The sequence below is a fragment of the Lachancea thermotolerans genome, assembly GCF_000142805.1.
Source record: "Lachancea thermotolerans CBS 6340 chromosome D complete sequence".
In the NCBI taxonomy this organism is placed as follows: Eukaryota; Fungi; Ascomycota; class Saccharomycetes; order Saccharomycetales; family Saccharomycetaceae; genus Lachancea; species Lachancea thermotolerans.
The window spans coordinates 332441-358145 of NC_013080.1; the positions used below are offsets into that span (position 1 = coordinate 332441).

Sequence of the window (25705 nt, forward strand, 5' to 3'; positions counted from 1 at the left end):
TAAATGACTTTCTGGCGGCCCAGCAATTATTTGAGGTTGTGAGTAATGCGCTTATTTGTTCAGAGTTCAATTTCGAAAGCAATCACAGCCATTAGGTGCAGCATTGACACATATTACAGAGCCGTACGATATTTAGAAGTAATAAGTTCAGGGCACACAAAGGGAAGTGGAGTTATCTGGCGAGGTCGAGTGATCGAAATTAGTTCGAATCTGGCTACAGAAATAGGCAAAACATTTTTCCCTTCGTTCTGCAACTTCTCTCGCTAGTCTTATTGAATACCCCCGGAAACGTCTTTGTAGTCGTTTATTGTAGAAGTTCGACTTATTGCGCACTGATTGACTCCTTTAAAACTCTGATGCCTGTCTCCAGAACTCCAAATCGCTAGCTCGGTCAACCAAGACTAATTTGAAGCCACAATTATGGGAAACGGTGAACTGTTTGGATTATCGGATAAACGCTGAGAAGCTTGGTTATCTGATTTTTTGTCACTGTCAGCTTGCCCAAAGAAGGGTTCTCTCTTTAAGTTGATTGCAAGACCTGTATGCAAAAACAGAACAAAGACAGCCACTACCATTCAAGTGATATGTACTGAAGGAAATAACCACAGTAGGAATTTGAAGAAGCGAATCTTCATATCAAGCCTCATCGCTGTTTTTCCTTACTAAACGCTCTATGTCATTCTCAAGGTTGATAAGTAGATTATGCATAACATAACGTGGTTCATCAATCGGATATCTCAAAGGTGAATCCTCTGAGACCCAGAAGTGGGGGTCCCCTAGCGTTCTGTCTCCATCGTCACTAATGGAAGAAAACAACCTTGCCCATTCATCAAAGTCAAGTTTGGAGTCTGGCTTACGATGCGAAAGTTCTCTCAACCACTTTATAACTTGTAAGTAGTCTTTAAGTTTTGTTGCAATCTTTGAATCAATCGAGGAATCTGAACCACTGTCAAAATCAGGTTTGGAAGGCGGCCTTTCTGGGCTATGAATTGAAAGGAGTTCCCCGTTTCCTTCTGCTTGTGATTCGCTTGCGCTTTGGGGGCCATGTTCATCAGCCACACTGTGGTCCATTTGCGTTTCTTTTGGACTATTGGAACAGAATGAGCATATCTTGTCAAACATAGAAAACACAGGTGACAGAAGGAGTGCAGAAGATTTTGCAATGTTGATCTCCAGATTGCTTGACATCGAATGTAAGGTTTCTCCGACTGTGTTTATGATAGCTGTCATTAAGGGCACAGCGCAAATGGCCCATATCACAAAAAACGCTCTCCCGCAACCCGTCTTCGGCGCATAATCGCCAAAACCAATAGTTATCAAGCACAAAAAACAGAAGTATAAGCAGTTAAAATAGTTCCAGCGCTCTGCAAAATGGAACACAAGCGCCCCAAGAAGCCAAAACGCAATAAAAATAACCAGAGTCGAGAGCACGCTCCATCTCTTTTGTCGCTGTACTGAAACCTTGCGAATATTCTTGATAACTTCAAATGCTTCTCTTCCTTCCAACTGCTCGCCACTTGCAATCAGTTTCTCGTAAACCTTAGTACGAGCAGTTTCAACGCGGTTAAAAAAGAGAATTGGGCCCGAAGAAGATTGGAGTATGGAGCGAGTCAAAGCGACAATGAGACCCAATATTATAACGCCAGACATCGAGTAAACAAGGGTCATGATCTTGGCAGAGACGGAGAGAGGGACAATGTCTCCTAAGCCGATTGTTAGTATGGAAACTGTACAGAAATAAAGCGCTTCATCAAAGCTGATTTCTATCAACTTGGAGAACATTGCTGACCCCCATATAAACCAAATCGATAGAACAAATGTGAAAATCATAACATTTCTCTCGCTATCCGTCAAATTGAATTTCGCTGGGTATTTCCCAGCCTTATAGCCGCAGTAGTGAATTGATAACAGGACAGTAGAGCCAAAATATAGCAATACAGTGAAGGACGCGTACCAAAATCCAACAGTTCTTTGTAAGTTGGGCGGGAAATCTCTTTGACTGCATACTATCACATCTGCAAGCAGCAGTCCCCCAGCCAACGTCCACCCAACTATATTGGTGAGCTGCGCTCGTATGTAGCCGACCCTCTTCGAGAAATGTAGAAGAAGAACAAAGTTAGAGACACAGCCCAAGGCCAGTGAAACCACATTCACAGCGTAGACTCCCTTTGGATCCGGATGCGTTTTTCCCGCCGCGTCTGCCCTCCACTTCCCAACAATGCCAGCCACGGCGATGGTGTTTGATATAGGACCCAAACAGGCAGTAATCACGGGAAAATAACTCGATATGATAAACCATATTACAAACGAGCGGCTCGACGGCTCCGCATTTAAGATGATCACTTTGTCTCTGTTGAACGAAAGCGACTCATCCAGAAGTCGCTTATATTCACGCTCGGCATCTGAACTATTCTTTCGCACCATTGAACCATCCTCAACTTAATCTTTATTCTCGAAATTCTACACGATGAGCACAGTTTTCTGTTAGTATAATGTCTTCTAAGCTTCTTTTTTTCCGAATCGTAATTTTATCAGATTTAAGATGTTGATGCTAAAACACTGAAACATGACCCCCAAGTCTCTAAAAGTTTACAACTTCCAATGTCTTTAACGTACTGCTCAAGTACTTGGCCAACTGATAAGGAAGTCGTAGGCCGGGCCACAACTCAACTCTTTCCGTAGGGCGAATACATCTGTAGTCTAATAAAACAGGGCTCTCTTGCACGCCTGCCACTTTTAAGACATTGCGTTGTAGGCTGCTGAAAGAAACTTAGTGATTAGTACAAGCCTTTAATTCCAACAATAGATGTTAAGAGAGTGTATAGCCTCCATTCAATAGGCTTTAGTCGAGCGCCGTGCATGGGCCTCAAGCAAGTTTGAAATTCATGAATTCAGTTAAGTCATGCCAGGACTTCTAGAGCTGAATGATTACGCTGCTGGATTTCCTGAGCAGCTTGTCTATTGTGTGTGGTGTCAAGATTTTTTAAGATTGTATATCGATTGACCTCAAAACGCCAAAAAACACAGGCATCATCAACAAACTTCTTCTCAGGAACTTTGCCCAAAGCTCAAAAACTCGTGGGCTTAAAGCGCTGGTAATAGTATTTCATGACAAATGCTAAAGCATGGAACGTCTCCTGTCTTCTCTGAATGAAAGGCAGTGTGAATCAGTAACATTCGACCACACCAAGGCCCTCCAAGTGGTCGCAGGTCCCGGCACCGGGAAAACAAAGGTGCTGACGACGAGGGTGGCGTACCTGCTCTTAGAAAAAGGAATCAATCCTGGTGACATTATCATTACTACTTTTACGAAGAAGGCTACGCTTGAAATGATCGAGCGGTTGTCGTTCTTGCTCGAGGGTACCAACATTAATCCTAGCAGTTTGTGGATCGGAACTTTCCATTCGATATGTGCGCGTATTTTGCGGCAGCATGGCTGGAAAATCGGGCTTCCGAAGGACTGGCGGACCTTTTCTGACAGCGACACGGATCCCATCATTCATAAACTTGTGGAGAAGGTTCCCGACCAAATACGTGATTATGCACACAGTTATACTCGCAAGGCTAACCTGCTACGACCCAACTCAAAAGGCAACTGGGAAGTACATCCAGCCTCTGTCAAAAAAATGATCTCATGGTTAAAATCCGAAGGCGTGATGGCAGACGAGTACCGTGCGAATAATGAGCACGATCCAGCACTTTTGCATTTCTATGAAGCTTACCAATGCGAGCTTCACTCTCAACATGCGTTGGATTTTGATGACCTGCTTCTTCATGCTTTCAAACTACTGTCCAAAGAGCGATGTCTTCCTCACATAAAACATGTTCTCGTCGATGAGTTTCAAGATACTAATAGCATACAGCTTAATCTCATGTACCTTTTTGCTCGTGGGAACAGCACAACATCTCAAGGTATTACCGCGGTTGGCGACCCTGATCAAAGCATATATGCTTTCAGAAACGCACTAGCCAGTAACTTTGAGGACATGGCCGCTAAGTGTCCAATCCCGTGCTCTCGTATTGTTTTGGTTGAAAACTACCGTTCATCTCAGAAAATCCTTACTACTAGTGAGATGCTCATCAAACAGCAGCTAAGCGGAAGGGAAGATAGACTTCCTCTGAAGGCCCAATTTGATAGCGACTTTCCTCCAGTCTACATTGAATTTCCTGCGAAGTTTCTTGAAGCACGAGCACTAGCGCGGGAAATTCTTTACCTCCGGTCACTACCCAAACTCTGGAATTACAACAGTTTTGCCTTGCTTGTACGGCACCGCAGGCAGATAAGGCCGCTTGAAACCTCTCTTATAGAGCACCGAATACCATATAAGATTGTAAATGGTCGTGCATTCTGGGAATTAAAAGAGATCAATGGTCTGATGGATCTTTTAAAATGTGTCTACTCCAACTACGAAAAGAATGCCATACTACGCGCTCTTCAATACCCAAATCGAGGTCTGGGGCCTGCTACCGTAAGAAAAGTTGAAGCAACCTTCGCAGACTATGAGTCTCCTTTCGTGGCTCTCAAAAACATTGTCGCGAATCCTAATAATGGTGCTTACGCCTCGAAGGCATTGAATGTCATCACTGAATTCCTTAGCTTAATCGAAAGTTGCAGAGAGCTTATGGCTGAAGCAACTGACCTATCTGCAATGACAGAGATTTTTGATAAATTGTATGAAGGTTCAGGGCTCAAGTTCGAATATCTTCACGTTGATGGGAAGAGGAAAGCTGAAGTGGACCCCAATGGGGAGCCTAATCTACTCAATAAGAGACACATCAACGTTAATATTTTGAGAAAACACCTTGCCAATTTTAAGCCATTCGAGGAAGACCTGTCTCAACGACAAGGCCCCGGTGATGATGAAGTGGACGTGAAGGAAGAAGACACTGACGTGGAGGGAAAAATTAATGCGCACGATATCCTTCGAGAGTTTATTAATTCTGTCAACCTGTACTCTACGGAGACCGAAGTCGAAGAATCTCAGATGTCAGAGAAAGAACGCAGACAGAAAAAGAAGCGCGAGAAAGATGGTTTTGTCACTATATCCACAATTCATGGTGCGAAAGGTTTAGAGTGGCCAGTAGTCATGATTCCCGGCTGTGTAGAAGGTGTAATACCTTGCGTATTTGGAGGGAAAGATGACGCCGATGACAGCGATAGTGCAACTGATGGGGGTGAAGAAGGGAATAATAGGGGCAACAATGGTACAAGCAGCCCCAAGAAAAACCGCCCCAGAAGAAACGAGGGTACCTTAGATGAGGAGCGAAGGATGTTCTTTGTGGCCCAAACGAGAGCTAAGTTTCTACTTTATCTCACAGCTACAAATTCAAATGATACGGAGTCAAGATACGAATCTTCGACTCCGAGTAGGTTTCTGACTACAGATTTAGTTAACACAATGTGCGAGGACCAGAAGGTTTTCACTGATGTTGAATCGGTACGAAAACTTTATCACAACTTAAACCAACCTCCTCCTCAAGAAAGTGCAACCTTTTCTCTGGATGTTTTAGTCAAGGATTATGAGCAATTTGTGAACGCCAGACGAGAGAGGCTTACATGGAAGGGCCGCGCCGTCTTTGATGCGTCGAGGCTCAACCTGGGCGAGAACATAACACCCTCGCCGACTGGATTTGGAATTACAACCGCAGCTGCTCAATTGAGGAACGCCTCAACGAACCATATTGAGGGGCGCCAAAATTCCCCATATGGGATTTCAGGAGTTTCGCATAATCAAGGAAACAGAAATATGGCGCCTGTTTACAGGCCTTCGCGCAATAACTCCAATACTGTGTTAGCTCCCTCACGAACTTTTGCCCCAAAAACCTCACCCACGCAGGTTAAGAACGCTCAAGCTCCCGTGTACGCCCCTAAAGTGGAAGACAGTGCGAAAGTCCTAAGAGAGAAGGCCAAAGCTTCAAGTGAAAGTGCCAACTCAAGTAAGATAAAAACAGGGCAGCTTTCCCGGAGTGCCAGTTTCGAGTGTAGCAAAAGGAGAACTGGTGGCAGGTCTCGGAGAACAATAGTTGCGGACTCAATTAACCTCGGTGCGATGAATTATAACCATGATGGTACTGATGTTGAAACCAATGAAGGTCAAGTGTTAGTGAAGGGTGAAATGTCCGCCGGCGAACGCGGAAATCTGAACAAAACTGCTGGCGAAATGCTCCATAATCCACGCGATTTAAGAAACGATAGCAGGCCCATTCTTACTAATGCAAAAACATTGGCTGACTCTGTAAGATCTCAAACGAGTAAAAGAAGTTCTGCGCCTAGTGAAGTTCCAAAAAAAAAGGTTAAAAGTGAACCTATGGATAAGGGATATGATATTATGTCAAGGTTATCACAAGCAAGAAGAAGAGCAGATAGTGATAAAGATACAGTGATTGTCATTGATTGAGGTTTGTGTACAGTTATAACAGATGCTCGATTATAGTTAAAGTTTTATAAAAATCCTCTTTTTCAACATAAAGATAGATACGGAAGCAAGGAACGATGCGTAAAGGAAGAGGATAGAAAATGCTTCAACCGGAGCAATGTCAATTGTAGGCATTATCATGTTGACGAGCCCAGTGGTAACGTTTGCAAGCAAAAAGAGAAATAGTCCATTAGAGTTCATCGCTTCTAGCGATACTGATGTTTGAGATCCGATTGCAGAGTTTTCGAAAACTTTGTCCACTAAGCAAAATAGAGAAAGAGCGCCGAGATTGAAAGACACCACCCATAAAACATAAGGCAAATTTGCAAACCTTCTTGAAACGTTAAATGGATGCCACGCAAAAACAATTTGAGTCGCAGACAAGGTTATAAAAGACCAGGTGAGCAACCCACAGAGAGGTCCTTTGGAAGCAAGCTTTTCCCAGGTGCCAATATTATTAAGGTTCTTAATTGGCTGGACCGATGGTTTTAGCAAATTGTTTTTGGTCGCAACATTGCCCAGGGTATAAAATCCGGTCGATTGGCCCCATAAAAAGATGGCGCAGTATCCAACAAAAGAGAAAATTCCTTCCCTATTAGCACCAACAAACGTTTCTCGGGGGCCGCTTATCAAGAAAGTAAGTAAGTCCTTGTTGAATACCATAAAAAGTTCATAAACAGTAGATATCACCAAGGCAATGGCAACACGAGGAATATACTCTGCAATTGCATCGATAGGTATCATGGCCATAGGGAGCAGGGAAAGCGTGATGAAGAAATTCCAGTGTACACCATATTCAGTGACATGCTCCTGGTATTCTAAATTCTTGACAAAATAAAGCCGAAGTAGACCCAGCAAAAGAATAGTGCCGCTTGATCTCAAAGCATGAATAATCTTTTTCAATGCTGAAACCCTCCCTCCACTTAGCTTATTCTGTAAAAGCGCTCTCGAAGAGACAAGTCCACCACTAAACACAAATGACCCCACACCAAGGTCCATGAGAGAGGTGCCCCAGGTTTCAACTTTGGCGAACCTGCGAGGGAAAATGCGAAAATCAACAGCTAGTATGGCTAAGGCTGTGACGATCATCATACTCCCGCGATATGCTGTAATAAACGGATGCCTCATTAATTTGAATTCAGCTTTCTGTAATGAATTCCGAGAGATATCCCTTTGGCTTCTAGTGGGACGTACGCACAGCCAGAGTAGAAGCGGCGGAACTACCAAAAGAAGGTTTAGAGCAAGCGGATTATCGGCATAAGTAGTAATTGATAATAAAATGGCACACCAATTGAAAAAAAAGTCAGCTAGTAGCATTACTTTGCCGTCTGCTACTGTAGACCTTAGAAGACTCCAACATACGTAACCGCAGAGGGCTACAGAGGCGACGGCATTGATTTCTTGGATTGAGCTGCCAGTGAGACCTGAAACGAATTGTTCTTTTCTAAGTTTTAGATCCTCCATTGATCATTTTATAGTGGTTTAGCTGTTCAATTAAGATTAATAAAACTTATATCATTTTCGATTTGATAATTATCATTTCGTAACAAAAGTGGCATGAATCGAGAGTATAACATCGCCTGTTAAAGAGGTAACGATTTTACTGCATTAAGTTCTTTAGAGCTTACATATAAAATTCATATCCACACGGTTTATCAGGTATCGATTTCTTTCATGCGCTGACGAGTAAGTCTTCTGGTCGGAGGGGCTTGCACGTCATTAATCTGTTTGGGTGAGCCGTAGGTTACTTGTGTATGTTGCAACTCTCTCTCGCCAGTCGAGGGTTCGACATCTGAATCGTGTAGCCCGTCAACTTTCCGAGCTTGATCAGATAGCAGGTTTCCCCAGCTCGACGATCTCTGCACTGGTTTTAGTGCTTCCGTAGGTACCAGCCTTGGAATCTTTGGGAGCGGAGAGGGGACTTTCTCAGCACTGTGCCTAGCTTCAATGCCCTCCTCATACAAAGATCGCTTCGAATTAACGGTTGGGCCATTACGAAATATATCAAGTGCTTCTTGCCGATTTTGCTTGATAGAACGGTTAACGCAATCGTTAGCACTAGAAGCAATCTCGAGACCACTGTCAGTTGAGTCTGTTTCTTTTGCCAGAAGGTCGCAATAAAACTGATCTTTATTGCCTTTTGGACACGAGATGCACCAATTAACATCATTGAGGTGTATTCTTGAAGACACTTTTAGTTGCGCTTTCGCTTTAGAGACACGAGAGAAAAGTTCTAGAATGAAAGCAGCAGTAACAACTGGTATCGAGTGCCTCTGTTTAATAAATTCGATTTTTCGCTTCATAGAATTTCGATGAATTTGATTTTGCTCGAGTTTCTTACCTTCCCCAAACATGGACGCATACTGGTTTTTCCACAAGGGGTGGCTCTCTGGAATGCTGTTGAGTGCGCCAAGATTGATTATCAAAACGTTGGTTTCTTTGTTTAGCTTCTGGCTCAACTTCAATCCTGAGGGTTCTAAGTACTCCAGAATTTTAGTAATATGCAACAGTTCGACTCCTTGAAAGCCCGTGATAGCCACTTTAAGAGGCTCGGAGACCGTAAGATTTTGGCGCAAGTGATCGGAAGGAATCACTTCGAAATTTGAAAAGAATGGTGAGCACCAAGGATCTGGTTTAAGAAGCTTTTTGTAATGCAAGCACCGCTCAAAAAAAAACTCAGTGACCACATGGGTGAATAGTTCATCAACGGAGGCAGGTGTGTAACGCGGGACATTACTAGGTATCACAAGATAGGATGGTTCGCGAACTTGTACACCATCCTCATAGTCATAACAGCTTCCACTATTCCGAACAATGATGTTATGAAGCACAGCTTTGTGTTTTTGAGGGAAGCCGAGCAAGTAACAATGCTTATCATGAAACAAGCCAGGCAGCTCTTTGGTTTTCTCAGCGTTAGGCAATGGAAAAGTTTCGGCCGGCGATATTTTCTTCGTTTTGTGCATCACACTGTTCCACAGTCGGTGACCGTCTGAGGCGAATTTGTCCAGAACTACACGTTGGCTCAGTCTAGAATCGTCTTCGTGCGCGTTAGCCGCAGCTGAACTGGGTTGAAAGGATATTTGATCCCAACACATGCATGAGCCAGCGCCGACCACTTCAAACGAAACATGCTCGTTGTTCTCCAGAAGGTAATATGCAAAATCCAGCAGAGCGCTCCGGTTGTGGCAGTCTAAGACCCATTTGGGGTGAACAATCGGCAGACCCTGTGATCTAGCTGCATCCACACGAGCACCGCGCGAGCAGTCTGTGACAAACACAGTTGGCCGGTTCCAGTGCGACTCTTTAACAAAGTGCCGCGTGTTACAGGAATGGACGCCCTGCTCAACGCAGAGTCTTTCGAGCGAGTCGGGGCTCAGCTTTCCCTCCTGGTCATCCCCTACACGGCCTATAAACACCACGAAGTCTTTGAGAGCACCCAGCTGATGCCGTGTCCGAAGGACGCTGAGCATGCGCTCTCTGGGGTTTTTGATACCTGAGAAATTGGAATGCGATTCCATGCTAATGTCGTCTCCTGCCAGCCAGAGATCGTAGATAGTGTCGATGGCATCAACGCCAACGAAAGCCATGTCGGCTCGATTCTGGACGGCGAACCGGTACTTGTTGGTCGCTACGCTTCCCACTACCAGAACGTTGACAAGCTTGGTCAGGTCCTTGGAGAATCCGCCGCCAAGCTTAGCGACTTTACGCGACACGCTTCGGGACGCATCCTCTGGCAAGGCTGTCGGGCAGAAGGTGATTCCTTGGAGCGGTTTCTGCATAACTGCCGCGAGAGATCTGAGTGTTGTGTAAAGTATCCTCACCAACCGATGACCAGCAGCTGTATTCGCGATGAGTTCCGTGACAGTTGACCTGCGAACTGGCCGATACGTCTCTGGTGATTGTGAAGCCTGATCACGCGCCGGCAGCTGAGTCCCTAAATTCCGTACACTGTGATGTTTACACGCTCATAGCCGCCGAGCCCTTGGACACCCACACACTTCTGTTGCTACGTGCCACGAGCGGCGGCGTGTTTGTCACGTGATTAGCACTCTCACACACGTGTTTGAAGGTCGTCATGTCACGTGCTTCGTACGGGATTTCCCCGGACTAAAATAAATTACCTAATTTTCGTCTTTTCCCCGCCTTTTTTTTTCCTCTAATTCAGAGAAGCCCCTTTGATCCCGATGCTCTTTTTTTCTTTCGCACATCCGGAAGACCGACGGCAGAAAGTTTAGAATTTCCGTCACTGACGAGGGGGCTTTATGGCGTTTGGAGGCCAATGAAGAAGGGCCTAGACCACTATGACACCATGGATTAAGGTTCCTTTCGTCCCGGCGCATTTCCGGGAAACCTTAGTAAAGAGCCCGCAGGGGCTTTCATACATAAAGCAGGGCAGAAGGGTGATTTTGGAGATATTTACAGGGCTTCGGAAACCTAGCGCGGCATACTGGAGAATAGTTAGCTGCTCGATAAATATTTATTGCTTATCTGGGCGTCACCAGAGCGAATGCGTTTGGTCTTCGCATAGAAACTGACATCCACAAAACCAGGGTATCAGTTTGAACTTTTTAGGCGATTGAGACCAACAAGCCGAGCTGTGAGTTTCGGAGCCGGTTGATCTAAGACGTTTTTAGCATTTAGGTATATTTTCGGGGATCCGGTCTATATAACGAGCTGGAAGCGCGAGCAATGGCCAAACGAAAATACGGCAGCCCGCTTTCACCCAAGGCGACGCAATTGCTTCTGTCGAAGCACGCGCGGATGTCACAGGCCTGTGACCGGTGCCGGCTCAAAAAGATCAAGTGCGACGGCATCAAACCAACATGCACGCCTTGCACCAAAATAGGGTTCCATTGTCAAACCAGTGACAAGCTCTCTCGGAGAGGGTTTCCACGCGGGTACACGGAGATGCTCGAGAAGGAGGTAGTGCGGCTCCAGCAACGGCTGGTGCGCGCTGGTTACGACCCGGGCGACAGCACGGAGGTCAGCGTTTCGCAGCAGGCTGCTATCGGGGCGACGGCCGACAACTCAGAAAGTTTTGCGGGCGAAACAAGTGGTCAAAGCGAGGCTCCGGGCTCCGGAGCTACCTCGACCGAGCCATCGGCCTCGGTGCAGCCCTCCTCTGAGCCCCAAAAACAGCAGTTGTTCCACCTGCCTTTCATTAACGACACGTTCCACTTGCACGAAAACCGCGTGGCCGCTGACGGCCGCTTTTTGGGCCACGCTGCGTGGAATGACATTGTTGGCACTTTGGGCAAATTACCGACTGAGGCGATGCCCGACGAGGACGAATGGCTTTGCCGCTACCTGGTCCGCCAATTCCAGCTTTCCCAACACCGCGTGCCAGCAGCTCTTTTAATCAAATACCATAACGACGCCGGGTTCTGCAAGAAACGCATTCGCAGGAGCATCACGCACTTCCTGCAAACATCAATGTCGCTAGTGCCAATTCTAAATTCCAGTACATGGGAAGAACGCCTTTTCAAGATAAACGAGTCGAAAAACACCCATCCAGCGGCGCTGTTAGCATACCTCTTCATTATTCAATGGCAGTGGTCTTGTTTCAGCGACGACAAGCTGTTTGCTGCAACCAAAATAGTAGTGCTCAACGCAACACAGCCGCTTTTCCGTTTGCAGTGTCTGTTGTTGGCAAGTTACTATTTCATGGGAACACCAAGCATGAGCCTGGTTTACAATACCTCCACAGCACCATATGCAAGCCAGCTCCTAAAGTTGTCGTTTGCTGAGATGATTAACCTCGGCCTCTTCATCAACAGCCACCGCTTAGTGCCTCTTCAGAACTCCCCACTAAGTCATTCTGAAAGGCTGATAACATTCTGGTGCTTTCAATTCCTAGATTCCTGGTGGACGCTTTTGCAAGGAACTCCCAAAAGCAACTTCACTATGGACGAGTTCTTACCTCCCAAAATATCTTCTTTGCGGAATCCGAGATTGAAGCCATTCGAGTTGCTGATAGATTTTGTTGTGGGTTGCCTGGACGGCTGTAACTTACTCTACGCTCTGTCACAAGGCGCCAACACACATATGATTTTCGAATTAGAAAGCTTCAGAAAGCGTCTTTTCCAATATAGCCTCTACCATCACCTAAAGGATCATGATTACCACAACTTATCCACGCTGGCAACGTGCGTGGATAAGCCACAAGCCATTGAAATACAACTAACGCTGCATTATTTGATCATGACATTTTTTGCCAATCTTAAGGCTGCACGTTCGGCCGGCAGGTCGTCGGCCAAGGCGGCCGAATCCTTGCGTGACACATCTTATGAGATCTTGACTCTTTACTACCTAATAGTTGTGGATTCATACGATATGAAGGCCTCGATACCGCAGCAATTGCAAGTCTTGCATCTTTTGCCTTGTGATAACCTCGCGATAGTTAACATGTGCTTAGAGTGCCTCTCGCAATGGGCAGTGGCTTCGGAAAATAAAGCGGGCACCGACTCCGAATATCGTATGAATTATGAGAAGCACCGGTCCATTGTTAAAGCTTGGTGTAAAATTTGGTACTTCGATGAGCCAGAAGACGAGCTGTTAACCCGTTTGCAGAAAAATTACCAGTTCAGCTCGCAATTGCCATCAGGTAGAAGTGGGCAGCTTGCTAAGCTCCAATACCTGAATGCAATGAGAACACACAACAGGCGCTCGCTCCTCTTGAACTTGCCTGACGATAACCAAGTACATGATAATGTTGGGTCCTTGAACATCTTGGGCGTGGAGAGCACGCAGTTTCGCATTCCTGCGGCCGATTCCGCAAATAATCTATTCGAATCCCTGGCCATTCAAGAGGAGGATGAAGGATATGCTGAAGACGATGATGATGATGACGATACACCACTGGAACTTCCATTTTTTAAAAAAAAGCGCAGTAATAAGACAACTATCGCACAACCGCCACCCATTCCCGTGCGTTCGCGGTCCCTCTTTGATCAGCACCACCCAGGGCCCATTATAAGACGTCAGTCGGATGCAGTAGCCGCCAATAATGGGCGCTTGTTCTCAGGCATTGACGAATCGCACCTTAAAGTACTCAAAGATAATTCTGTTCAAAAAGAGACCGAAGATGCAAAACTCCGAAGTGAGCATTACTTGCTGGTTCAGGGATTTCAAAAATCGCCGCCCGAGGTTGATACGCCGCGCTCTCTTGCCGACATATTGTCGCTTTCTGGAGCAGAATGCAAATTTCCTGCCAGTTCAGGTTCCATCCCAGAAGACAATGCACATGACAAACAGCAAGCCTCAGTAGATCACACGTAAAGCTGCTCCTTATAACTAAGTTCTAGGGTTTTACTAGCTGCGTATAATATACTTAAGGTCTGTACCGCATTTTTCCCTTTATAATTATTTCAGAAAAGCGGATGCTACTTCAAGTAAATTGGTATAAAACTCCTGATATAATAATCACCGGAAGCCAACACAACTTTAGGGGAAATGTTTCGTAAAAGGGCTAAGCTTCAGCCGTCCGTTGGTTCAAATAAAGCTAGCGGCTCATCACAAAAGGACAGCTCCGAAACCAGTAAACGAAGAAGCAGAGTTGACATCTCTACAAGCTATGAAATTGAAGACGAAAATGAACACATAAGAACTAGTCCCAGCTCACGGCTTAAAGAAAAAAAGAAGAGAGCTATCAAACCAAATGCTCACCAGTACTTGCCCTTTGAGGAAGAGGATATAACCGAAATTGCATATCGAAAGCCTTTGCCAAAATCAGGTGTTCAAATCATGAATCTTGAGGAGCTTGGAGACGACTGTGAAGACGATACTCTTGAGGGCGTACCAACCAGGCGAGAGATTGAGTCTATCAGAACTCAAAGAGCAATGCTTCAGCAACAAACTGATACACTCAAAACTGGCTTTTACGATAGTTCAAAGAACCCCGTGGAGCATGATGAGCATCAATACATTAAGCTGCTAAGCAAAGATGATAAGCATGATCTCATGGAAATCATTGGTGGTGAGTCCCAGGGCGCTAAAGATGTGCAGGATAGTTACATGGACGCATATTTAGAGATTCATGGTCTTGAGGATGGAAGGCTAGCTCTTTCTAAGAATGATCTGGATCGTGACGAACAAGAAAGGAAGTTGGCTATAACAAGTGCGCTAAAAAACGTCGAAGGAGACGAGTGGGAAGCACGCCAATTAGAGAAAATGGACAGAGGGCTAAGCCTTATTGCACATCCTATTTTGCATGAAAACGATTTTGAGCTCGAAGAATTGGTATCAGAACTTGACAGCATGCTGTTGTCGATTCAAACTAAGAAGAAAATGTTCATTAGTCAACGTGATTCTGTTCAAAAGGAGAACAAGAAATTGTGCGAAGCTCAGGATAAGTTAATTACAAGCCTTCAGAAGCATGTTGCTTGATACCGTCAAGTTTATATACTTTTTCTGGATCAGCAAGAATGGCTTAAGAATGTCTGATGGGAAATAGAGCTTGTGAGGGAATTTGGTCAGATTAATGGAGCATTACATAGATAATAAGGAACGGAAAGGGATACACCAGTACACAAGATTTAAAAAGGTGAACTCTTGGAATTTAATTAACGCAAGGCTGGGTCGCAAACAAAGCGGTCATAAAATTTGACAACGGACTCGTCCTCACAGGGATTTAGGGGATACGGTTTCATTTGCAGATAGCGGAATTTTACGACAACATGCAGCTCTGGACTACAAGTGAAACAACTTGTAACGGCTAGTCACTTTCTTTAATGTATAAAAGCCCAAATTTGCCACCACGTTAAAATAAGGCGCTTAACAATTTTTGGACGACAAAACACACGCTGTTAAGTTGGTACCCGCGATAGAGGTTATATAATGATGCCACTTATCTGGAATTTAATTTGACAAGGTTCTTGTGGTTTCCAGCACCTTTGAGAAGTGGCTTGAGCAGGGAAGTTTCCTTCTGTTACACTGTATGACTTCGAGAACTATCTCTACGCAATGCTCGGACCATTTACTGACGCCTTGAGAATATTAAAGTATTGGCATCTTCTAAAAAAGTTCACCTTAGAGAGGTACCTTCTGATACGGAAAGATGTGTGAATACGCTATTATCCACCGTACCTCAAAACCGATACACCTTGCACAGCATTTTTTCTTCTTAATTCTCTAAAGGGTGGTGTCAATCACATTCCCTGGAAAGGTGCAAAACTCAAGCATTACAATGAGTAATTCTGGATTTTTAGCATCCTTGGGAACTCTACATAAAGTCCAAGGGTTGAGTTCAACTCGTATTCGCGAGTTTTTCTAATCGACAAATTACAAAGACATCCTCGGCGATTGCGCCGTTTAACAATGTCAGATATTCATTCTTGTATCTAAGGTAAGTAAATGGACTGATGCTTGTAAACCTTTTCCATGAACTCATCAAACAAGGAGGAATTAGGCTCTTTACACCAGCGCACCACTAACCTTTAAACTTGGACCAAGTCTAACTTCCAGTTTGAAAAGCGAAAAATCGGCGTACGCAAAAGTTTTATACCAGGCAAGATATAAATATCGTCGAGTCAAATCTTTCTTCTATAAAGCGCTTTTAGTGGCCACAGACGTAGGACGCAGCAACACTTCGACTTCTCGATAAAGCTAGAATAGCGCTTTAAAATTGTAGTCTTCAGTTGTTATTGCATTTTTCGACGCTCAGTCTTCCAACCTTAGTCTAGTTTACAGTTTTTTTTAGCATTCTGCAGTTTAGAAATGTAGTTTGACAAAATGCAGCCCTTTTACCAATATCTTGATGCTTCAGCCCTTGATTTGCTCGCTTTTTTTTTTTTTGCTAGAGCCTATTGCTCAGACAATCCCGAACTAGCGCACAGGCCTTTCTGCTGCCTTGGATTATCTTGCCAACTTTACACTAGCAGAGTCCTTAGAGATTCTTTTTTTCTTCGCTCAGATAACGACGCCCCTAACTTCACTGATACTATAGATTTATCATTCTATTGAAGTCAACCAGCCTGGTTTATGTTCCAGAGTTTCAGCCTAACATAGGATTCTAGCTTATGCAGCTTCGTTATATTGAACGTAAACCGCCCTATTTCAACTCCTTGGTAACGGCGCTCAGAAGCCTAAAGCTTGATAGACGCCTCAGTTCCCAATAGTATTCGACGGGAACCATTTCACATCCTAGTCCTACGAAACTGATAATTAATGATCAATCTGCAGGCACATAGAGTTTGTTTCCTCTCACTCTTGAAAAAAATCAGCTATGCCCAAAGCGCACTTCGGCATTCATTGGCTCACTTGCTCAATTATACGATCACGGGCAGAAACATTCCAAAAAATCATTCATTTGAATTGTTTTCTCATTACTGGTTTTCCAGCTACGTTTCTCTTTTTACTGACACATTTTGTTCAAATGCCAGTATCATTAAGTCAACTCAATCGGTGTGGCTTGTAAATTCTAATCGAAGATTAAGCTTTGCTGCAAATTGAGATCCAAAAGCGATGCCCTTCAAAGCCATGCTTAGTCGATATTATTGCTCTAAACTAGCAATGAGGAAAGGGATTTTATGGTATAGAGCGAACCTCCGCGGATGCTCGCCGATTACCTGAGAGCATATGGGTACTCAAACAATTTTGACGCAAATTGCGTGTGGATAGGTATCAAAAGAACTCTAACCTGGTTACATGGTTGAAATTGGGCTTCGAGTCGAGGTTTGGAAACGATGGAACGTTCTTCGGATTGTTCTTTATTTTTCTCCACAGACCGTTAACAAGTACTCCTTTGATATGAGAAAACTGAAAACTGGCTTTTAGAAGTAAACACTGAACTTCTCGTGAATGAACTAAAAAGCTTCTATGAGCGCTTTTAGGTATGTTACAGAGCAACTGTCAATGAAAATTCGAAACATTCACTAACAATGTGTGATGCAGAGAGAGTCCCGGTTCTCTGAGAGCCCTGGCTTTAGCCAAATTAGTAAACCATTCAGAGGGTTCTCGATCTATAGATAAGCTCGTGGCTTCCCTTCCTGTCTCTTATTCCTCGCATCCCGCCAAGCTATACACCATTCCTCTAACCCTTAATGAACTTGAAGTGCTTTTGGGCGTTTGTCAATTTGTGCCTTCTACTGCACAGAGTGCTCAATCACTCTTAAAAAAATGCATAATCCCGTATTTTCTGTCCAACCCAAGACAGAAATTTACAGACTATGTCATTAATAAGTATAGGCAGCGAGGCTTGAAGCATCCTACTGAGATACTGTCTTTCGAGCTCTCAAGGTCCATTATAAGAATTAGTAGAATTTTCCCACAGTTCATTGACGAAATTCGAGAGCAGATTGATGAATACCTGCAGTATATGTCCAGTAACTTGACAGTTGAGAATCTCCTGTCTTTTGCGGGATTCCTTGAGGCCTTGGTGTATGAACAAAATAATTTGCTAAGTTCCTTTGTCATCAGTGTCCTCCAAGCATTTATTAGCGAGGATTTTCTTTACGCCGTCGAAAAGACTGTTAGAAATTCTGTTAGTAAGGATGTTCTTATCGATTATTTTGATCATAATCGGGAAATATCTTCTTTGCTGTTTTGTGAACTTATAGAAAAGCTACAAGTGACTTACGCCGCCTCTTTGTTGAATGTGCCAAAAAAACAGACTTTGGACTCATACTTGTTAGATCTAAAGCATGCACAGTTTCTTGATGGTGAGAACAAAGCACTGAAAGATTTTGAGAAAAAGGTTGGTCAACAGAGATCGAAACTCTTGGAATTGTGCAAATTTTCCTTCAGACAAATTACTGAAGTTGAGGAGGGCGCAAAGTATATTGACTTGTCGAGTCAAAACAGGCTGGAATCAGCATACACTGCGAAGTCTTACATGTTGCAAATATTGTCACTAGGGCTATTCTTGAGCCATGAAGTTGAAGAAGTGATAGAAATGATCCGGGACGCTGTTATTGATCTTCCAACTAACAGCTTTGCTTTGAAGACAAGCCTTCTTACTACTGTAGTCTGCGTTGCGTCTTTGCTCAACTATTTCACTGACTCGGTGTCAGCAGACCTGCTACGCGTTTTTCCATTAATGGTTACCACGAAGCTGATCACAAAGCAAAAAGTGGCAACAATTTCTTCAGCTGTAAGCAAAGGATTGAAACCTCTTACAGAGGATGTAATTGTTGGAACGATATACAACATCAACAACTTGTTGGCCTTGGCTCAAGATGGATTGCACATGACGCCAGTGAAGGATCGCCGTTTGACTACTGTTTTAGGGACTAGCAATCATTTTGACCGTTTATTGTCTTCTAGACCTACAAGGTCAAATACTGTTGGAACTTATCAATCCTTACAAAAATTGAAGATTGCGGAAACGAGCATCGTCCTGCAGCATGAGTCCAAACTTGAAAATTACACAAGTCGCCAAGAAGAGGTTGAAAGCAATTCAACTCTTTACCATGATAGTCTCTATGAAAATGTGGTAACAGCAACCACGACAATGGCCTCTGTTTACAATGATCAGTCAATAACTGCACTGACAATAACAATACTGACCCAAAAAATAAAGTCAGCGTCACCACGACTTGACAGAAAAATTCTTGAGGGATTGGCGCATCTTGCATTGAAGGTGAACCGATCAGAATTCAACTTGCTGATGAAGTTTTTCCATTTATCAACAAACAGCGCCTTAGACAATCAAGATGAAAAAATGATGAAAAGTTTAATTGCGGCTAAGTCCATCATTGCTGAAGGTCTGGCTAAAGAAGATCTGCATAACAATCTTTTCCGGATTTACCTGCGCTACCTGCTGGATGCTATAGTTGCTAGAGGCGATGTTGATCGATCTGAGCATCACAGATCACATTCTGAAATTTCGAAGGTTGCAGATCAGATTGCAGTGTATCTTAAGCCGCTTGCTTCACTCCTCCCTAAGCCTGGAGAAAAACCTTTAGACCTGATTCATGATGAGGAAATCACGAATGTTTTCCGGAATGTCTGGTTCAACGCAGCAGTACATGGTTTCCATGGAGCAGCTGCCTTGACCTCGAAGAATCATGAAGAGCTTTTGGTGATTGCCTATAACTCTCCTCCTCTTGCTTCTGATTTTGCTTCAGGAAATCGTGAGACATCCCTCGATATGAATACGATTCTCCGGCGAGGTTCGTCTAATCACAACCTGAAACAACAGAAGCTCATACTTTCAGACCATCTATCTATGAGTCCTGTTCAGGCGAGGACACTTTCTTCTTCGAAAGTAATGTTTCTAGCTGCGACTCTACTGTTGGAGGGTCTGAGGTGCGAGGCGGGGGACTGCTCAAAAACACTTTTGTACTGTTCGGATCGCTCAATTGTAAAGAGCGGGCTTGACAAATTTGTCAGCTCGATATCTGTGTCAATGGTTCAGAGATATACAAAACTTGTTATAAAAGGAGACTCCGTTATATTCTCCGCTGAAAATGTTGCTAAACAACTTGACAATATATTACTACTATTGACGCATAGAGATGCTCCACTTCAAGATGCTGCGTACCAAAGTTGTGATAGATTCATTGAGAGGATACCCTCAAGTCTCTGTCATCGTGATTCGTTGTATACACTATTAGACTCCCTCACCATGTTGTTCGATAGCGTAATTGCCTGCGAAGCAAACAAACATGAGGCAGTTTTCGAATTCACATTGAAGCATTCTAATAGGAAAATGATGTTACCAGATTCACTGAATTGGAGATCTCTAACGCTCGAAAAGCTCCAAAAATACGCGACTCGCTGGGTCACGATGATCCTCAAAACGGCCAATCAAGATACAAAAATTCTTCTGCAGTCTTACATTTCTGATGTGAGCAGCACAAGAAGACTGAACAGTATTGAGTTTGGGGTTTCATTTGCCTTGGAAATGGCAGCGAAAATTTTACCTGTTGATAGGGAGCTTGCCAATATCAGCCAGGGTGGATATCGCCGCCCTGACAGTATCTCTGGCTTTCTATCTCAGCATGCTTGGCGGTCCAGGTTTATCATGGATCAAAGCGTTTTATCAACATATGATGGCATCGAGGCAGAAAGGAATTTTTCAAGAAGAAAAATATTGGCGCATCTAGAAAACAAAAAGCCCTTGGACTACAAAGATATCAGTGCTTTTCTCGACCTTTCTGCTTCCCTTCTCATTTTGAGGCAGGGAAACACCGCATCTTTAGTGTACGATATTGTTTGCATCCCTTTCCAGATCTTCACATCGGATACCATTAAAATTGCAACAAATGTTTGGCTTTCTGTAATTAACGAAAGAAGTGACGTTGGCTATTTGTTGCTTTCAGAGATTGGTCATTGCTGGAGGGATTCCATAGACAACAATACCGGTTTATTTTCCATGAAGCACAACTTGGTAGCCGAAGAATTTCAGTACATGGAGTATTCTCCTTACAACAAAAAAGAAATCAATAGGCGTGCCCATGCAGCGAGCAAATCACTCCAGCCCCATTTGCAACTGATAAGATTCCTCAGTTCTCACTTTGAGGGAACAATGTTTGACAGTTTGCACTTGCTTCACATTTTCACGAAGCTATGTCTCTATGGCCTGAAGAATCTCGGAAAGGCTAGTCTTCATCCTTTTGCCAGAATTGCGCGCAGCGAGCTGCTCTACTTTGGTACCCTTGTTTTTGCAACCAACGTCAAACACAATACACTTTACGTCCCTGAAATAAGCCGCTTCCTGGTTGACGGTGCTCTCACATGGTTTGAAAAACCAAAATCCTGGCCATTCGGTGCCAACGAGCTCAAAATAAGGGCAGATTTAGCTCTTTTGATTGAAGTGTACCGAAAACTCAAAAGCCAAGAGGCAAATTTGAAGGTTCACTGTTCTAAGGATGTATCTCTATTGGAACATTTTTTGCTAAGTGAAATTTATTCCGTCGAAACCTGGTTACGTCCACTTGCTAAGCCTACAGACATGGTAAAGCCACCCACTGACCTCGTCTCTCATGCTTTCAAGAAGAAGCCTGAACTAGCGATAAACCTTGTAGAACGGTATCCCTTCAAAAAGTCTAGCGAAATATTGACACAACTTGTCAAAGAAAACCCTTTGCTTTGTGCACACTCGCAGAAGACTCTTTCCTTCTTTTTAGCCGGAGGCAAGGATATGCACTACGTTTTGTACTGGGCACCCGCCAGCCCTCTGAAGTCAATCAACTTGTTTTTACCTCAATGGGCGCAAAATACGTTTGTTATACAATACAACGTGCGTGCCATTGAAACCCATGATGTTAATTTGACCTTTTTCTATGTTCCACAAATTGTTCAATGTCTGAGGTACGATCCGCTAGGGTACGTTGAGCGTTTTATCATCGACACGGCTAAGATTAGCGTCTTATTTTCACATCAAATCATTTGGAATATGCTTGCCAATAGTTACAAGGACGACGACGGTGAAATACCAGACGACTTGAAGCCTACATTGGATAGAATTCACGATAAGATGCTCGCCTCCTTTAGCGCAGAGCAAAAAGACTTCTACGAGCGAGAATTTAGCTTCTTTAATGAAGTGACAGGGATCTCAGGAAAACTGAGGCCCTACATCAAAAAGACTAAAGCTGAGAAGAAAATTAAGATTGACGAAGAGATGCAGAAAATCTCTGTGTTGGACGGCGTGTACCTCCCTTCCAATCCAGATGGCGTTGTTGTTGACATTGACCGGTCCAGCGGCAAGCCACTGCAAAGTCACGCTAAAGCGCCGTTCATGGCCACGTTCAAGATTGAAAAAACTGAACAAGATCCGGACACAGGAGAAGATAAAAAAGTTGAAAAGTGGCAGGGGGCCATTTTCAAAGTTGGAGACGATTGTAGGCAGGACGTTCTCGCACTGCAGCTAATATCCCTTTTCAGAACTATATGGTCGGCCGTCGGTCTTGACGTTTTTGTTTTCCCCTACCGGGTGACAGCCACGGCTCCCGGATGTGGTGTTATCGATGTGCTGCCAAACTCTATTTCAAGAGACATGCTTGGAAGAGAAGCCGTCAACGGGCTCTACGAGTACTTTACCACCAAATTTGGGCATGAAAACACAGTTGAGTTCCAGCACGCCAGAAACAACTTTGTGAAGTCGCTGGCGGGATACTCAGTCATTTCTGAGTTACTGCAATTCAAGGACAGACACAACGGAAACATAATGTACGACGACCAAGGCCATTGTTTGCATATTGACTTCGGCTTTATCTTCGATATCGTACCTGGTGGTGTGAAGTTTGAAGCCGTCCCCTTCAAATTAACGAAGGAAATGGTGAAAGTCATGGGCGGTTCCCCAGACACGCAAGCTTACCGTGAATTCGAGGAACTCTGTATCAAGGCCTACCTTGCAGCCCGTCCCCATATGGATTTAGTCTTGGAGTGCGTGACGCCGATGTTGGGTAGCGGACTTCCTTGCTTCAATGGCAACAAGACCATCCGAAACCTGGAGTCGCGTTTTGTGCCACATAAGACAGACTACGAGGCTGCGCAGCACATGTTGTCGCTTATCAAAAAGTCCTATGAAAGTTTATTCACTAAAGGTTATGATGAGTTCCAGCGGTTGACCAATGGAATTCCTTACTGAGATTAGCGCCTTCACGCTCATGACCGAAGCCGTGGCACTTGATTAGCTTTATTTACTATTACGTAATATATGCATTTAGAGAAACGATTTTTGCGAACAGTTTTTGGTAATCGTTTAAAACCACGTGCTACGTTTTGAATGATATAAACATCCGATATCGGCTCCGATTGTCTCGGGCCCGACATCGGATGACCAGGGCTCGGTCTGGGTCGGCTCCGTGACGAAAGGTATGATAACTTTGCAAAGTTGTCACGCGTGAAAATTCGGGGATCAAAAATGGCGGTATATATAATAAGAGGACACTGGGGAGTGGATTGGAGACTATGTGACCTGTTATCGTTCTCATACTCTGTGTGGTTATTCTTGCTGAGCATCAATTAACCAATTACTTGCGAGGACTTGTAAGAGCTGCGATAAAATGCTGTCAGCTCGTTCCATCGCGCAGAAACCTGTGGCTCGTGGGCTGGCCACAGTGTCAAAACTGACCAGAGACTCGAAGGTTCACCAAAACTTGTTGGAGGACCACTCTTTCATCAACTACAAGCAGAACTTGGAGAATGTGGATATCGTCAGAAAAAGACTGAACAGACCCCTGACATACGCGGAAAAGATCTTGTACGGACACTTGGACGACCCTCATGGTCAGGACATTGAGAGAGGTGTCAGTTACTTGAAGCTTAGACCAGACCGTGTGGCATGTCAGGACGCTACCGCTCAGATGGCAATCTTGCAATTTATGTCTGCGGGCTTGCCTCAGGTCGCCAAGCCAGTTACCGTCCACTGCGATCACTTGATTCAGGCTCAGGTCGGCGGCGAGAAGGACTTGAAGAGAGCCATTGACCTTAACAAGGAGGTTTTCGATTTCTTGGCCACCGCTACCGCCAAGTACAACATGGGCTTCTGGAAGCCAGGCTCTGGTATTATCCACCAAATCGTGCTAGAGAACTACGCCTTCCCAGGTGCCTTGATCATCGGTACCGATTCTCACACTCCAAACGCTGGCGGTTTGGGTCAATTGGCCATCGGTGTTGGTGGCGCTGACGCTGTCGACGTCATGTCTGACTTGCCATGGGAATTGAAGGCTCCAAAGATTTTGGGTGTCAAGCTGACAGGTAAAATGAGCGGCTGGACTTCTCCAAAGGACATTATTCTGAAGCTTGCTGGTATCACAACCGTTAAGGGTGGTACCGGCAAGATTGTTGAGTACTACGGTGAAGGTGTCAACACCTTCTCTGCGACCGGTATGGGTACCATCTGTAACATGGGTGCCGAAATCGGTGCTACAACCTCCGTTTTCCCATTCAACCACTCTATGGTTGACTATCTGAAGGCTACTCGCCGTGGCGAGATTGCTGACTTCGCAAAGCTATACAACAGCGACTTGCTGTCTGCCGACAAGGGCGCTGAGTACGATGAAGTTATTGAGATTAACTTGAGTGAGTTGGAGCCTTACGTGAATGGCCCATTCACGCCTGATTTGGCTACCCCAATCTCAAAGATGAAGGAAGTCGCTGTCCACAACAACTGGCCTCTAGAGGTCAAGGTGGGTCTGATCGGATCCTGTACCAACTCTTCTTACGAAGACATGTCTCGTGCTGCCTCGATCGCTGAAGACGCTGCCTCTCACGGCTTGAAATCCAAGTCATTGTTCACTATCTCTCCAGGTTCTGAACAAGTTAGATCTACCATTGCCCGTGACGGTCAGCTAAAGACTTTCCAAGACTTTGGCGGTGTTGTCCTGGCTAACGCGTGTGGACCATGTATCGGTCAATGGGATCGTCAAGACATCAAGAAGGGTGACAAGAACACTATTGTTTCTTCTTTCAACAGAAACTTTACCTCCAGAAACGACGGTAACCCAGAAACCCACTCTTTTGTTGCGTCCCCAGAGATCACCACTGCTCTAGCTATTGCTGGTGATCTAAGATTCAACCCAATGACCGACAAGTTGAAAGACAAGGATGGAAATGAGTTCATGTTGAAGCCTCCTACCGGTGTTGGTTTGCCAGTTAAGGGCTACGACCAAGGTGTTAACACCTACCAGGCCCCACCAGCGGAGCGTTCCAGTGTTGAGGTCAAGGTTTCTCCAACTTCTGACCGTTTGCAACTATTGACGCCTTTCGACGCTTGGGATGGCAAGGACCCAGTTGACTTACCAATTTTAATCAAGTCTTTGGGTAAAACCACCACTGACCATATCTCTATGGCTGGTCCATGGTTGAAGTACCGTGGTCATCTGGAAAACATCTCTAATAACTACATGATCGGTGCCATCAACGCTGAGAACAAAAAGGCCAACTGTGTCAAGAACTTCTTTACCGGTGAGTACGCTGGTGTCCCAGACACCGCCAGGGAATACAAGAAGCGTGGCCAAAAGTGGGTTGTCGTTGGTGGAGAGAACTTCGGTGAGGGTTCTTCCCGTGAGCATGCCGCTTTGGAACCAAGATACCTCGGCGCCTACGCTATCATTACTAAATCCTTTGCTCGTATCCACGAGACCAACTTGAAGAAGCAAGGTCTATTGCCTTTGACTTTCGGTAAGCCAGAAGACTATGACAGAATCAACCCAGACGACCTTGTCGACCTCGTGGGTGTCACTGAACTAGCTCCAGGTAAGCCAGTTACCATGAGATTGAAGACCAAATCCGGCGAGACTTGGGAGACCCCTCTAAACCACACCTTCAACTCCGAGCAAATCGGATGGTTTAAGGCTGGTTCTGCTTTGAACATGATCACTCAAAGCAAGAAGAGCGCTTGA

The 25705-nt window shown here is 44.6% G+C and overlaps 8 protein-coding genes across 8 annotated transcripts; 5 read left to right on the forward strand and 3 right to left on the reverse strand.

Moving 5' to 3' along the window:
• Positions 1-636: 636 nt before the first annotated feature.
• Positions 637-2424, reverse strand: TOK1 (Tok1p; the record flags this gene model as incomplete). The annotated part of the gene is made up of 1 exon (XM_002552830.1): positions 637-2424. One exon carries the CDS (start codon positions 2422-2424, stop codon positions 637-639), a length of 1788 nt encoding a protein of 595 aa, XP_002552876.1.
• A 701-nt stretch (positions 2425-3125) lies between these two features.
• On the forward strand, positions 3126-6398 carry SRS2 (DNA helicase SRS2; the record flags this gene model as incomplete). Its single annotated transcript, XM_002552831.1, has 1 exon — positions 3126-6398. The coding sequence occupies one exon, from the start codon at positions 3126-3128 to the stop codon at positions 6396-6398; it is 3273 nt and encodes a 1090-aa protein (XP_002552877.1).
• Positions 6399-6434: 36 nt separating this feature from the next.
• Positions 6435-7880, reverse strand: GWT1 (glucosaminyl-phosphotidylinositol O-acyltransferase; the record flags this gene model as incomplete). The annotated part of the gene is made up of 1 exon (XM_002552832.1): positions 6435-7880. One exon carries the CDS (start codon positions 7878-7880, stop codon positions 6435-6437), a length of 1446 nt encoding a protein of 481 aa, XP_002552878.1.
• Positions 7881-8071: 191 nt separating this feature from the next.
• On the reverse strand, positions 8072-10195 carry DPB11 (protein kinase activating protein DPB11; the record flags this gene model as incomplete). The annotated part of the gene is made up of 1 exon (XM_002552833.1): positions 8072-10195. One exon carries the CDS (start codon positions 10193-10195, stop codon positions 8072-8074), a length of 2124 nt encoding a protein of 707 aa, XP_002552879.1.
• A 910-nt stretch (positions 10196-11105) lies between these two features.
• On the forward strand, positions 11106-13694 carry SIP4 (Sip4p; the record flags this gene model as incomplete). The annotated part of the gene is made up of 1 exon (XM_002552834.1): positions 11106-13694. One exon carries the CDS (start codon positions 11106-11108, stop codon positions 13692-13694), a length of 2589 nt encoding a protein of 862 aa, XP_002552880.1.
• Positions 13695-13868: 174 nt separating this feature from the next.
• NTR2 (Ntr2p) lies at positions 13869-14801 on the forward strand (the record flags this gene model as incomplete). The annotated part of the gene is made up of 1 exon (XM_002552835.1): positions 13869-14801. The coding sequence occupies one exon, from the start codon at positions 13869-13871 to the stop codon at positions 14799-14801; it is 933 nt and encodes a 310-aa protein (XP_002552881.1).
• Positions 14802-17231: 2430 nt separating this feature from the next.
• STT4 (1-phosphatidylinositol 4-kinase STT4) lies at positions 17232-22947 on the forward strand (the record flags this gene model as incomplete). The annotated part of the gene is made up of 2 exons (XM_002552836.1): positions 17232-17245; positions 17307-22947. The coding sequence occupies 2 exons, from the start codon at positions 17232-17234 to the stop codon at positions 22945-22947; spliced, it is 5655 nt and encodes a 1884-aa protein (XP_002552882.1).
• A 418-nt stretch (positions 22948-23365) lies between these two features.
• On the forward strand, positions 23366-25705 carry ACO1 (aconitate hydratase ACO1; the record flags this gene model as incomplete). The annotated part of the gene is made up of 1 exon (XM_002552837.1): positions 23366-25705. The coding sequence occupies one exon, from the start codon at positions 23366-23368 to the stop codon at positions 25703-25705; it is 2340 nt and encodes a 779-aa protein (XP_002552883.1).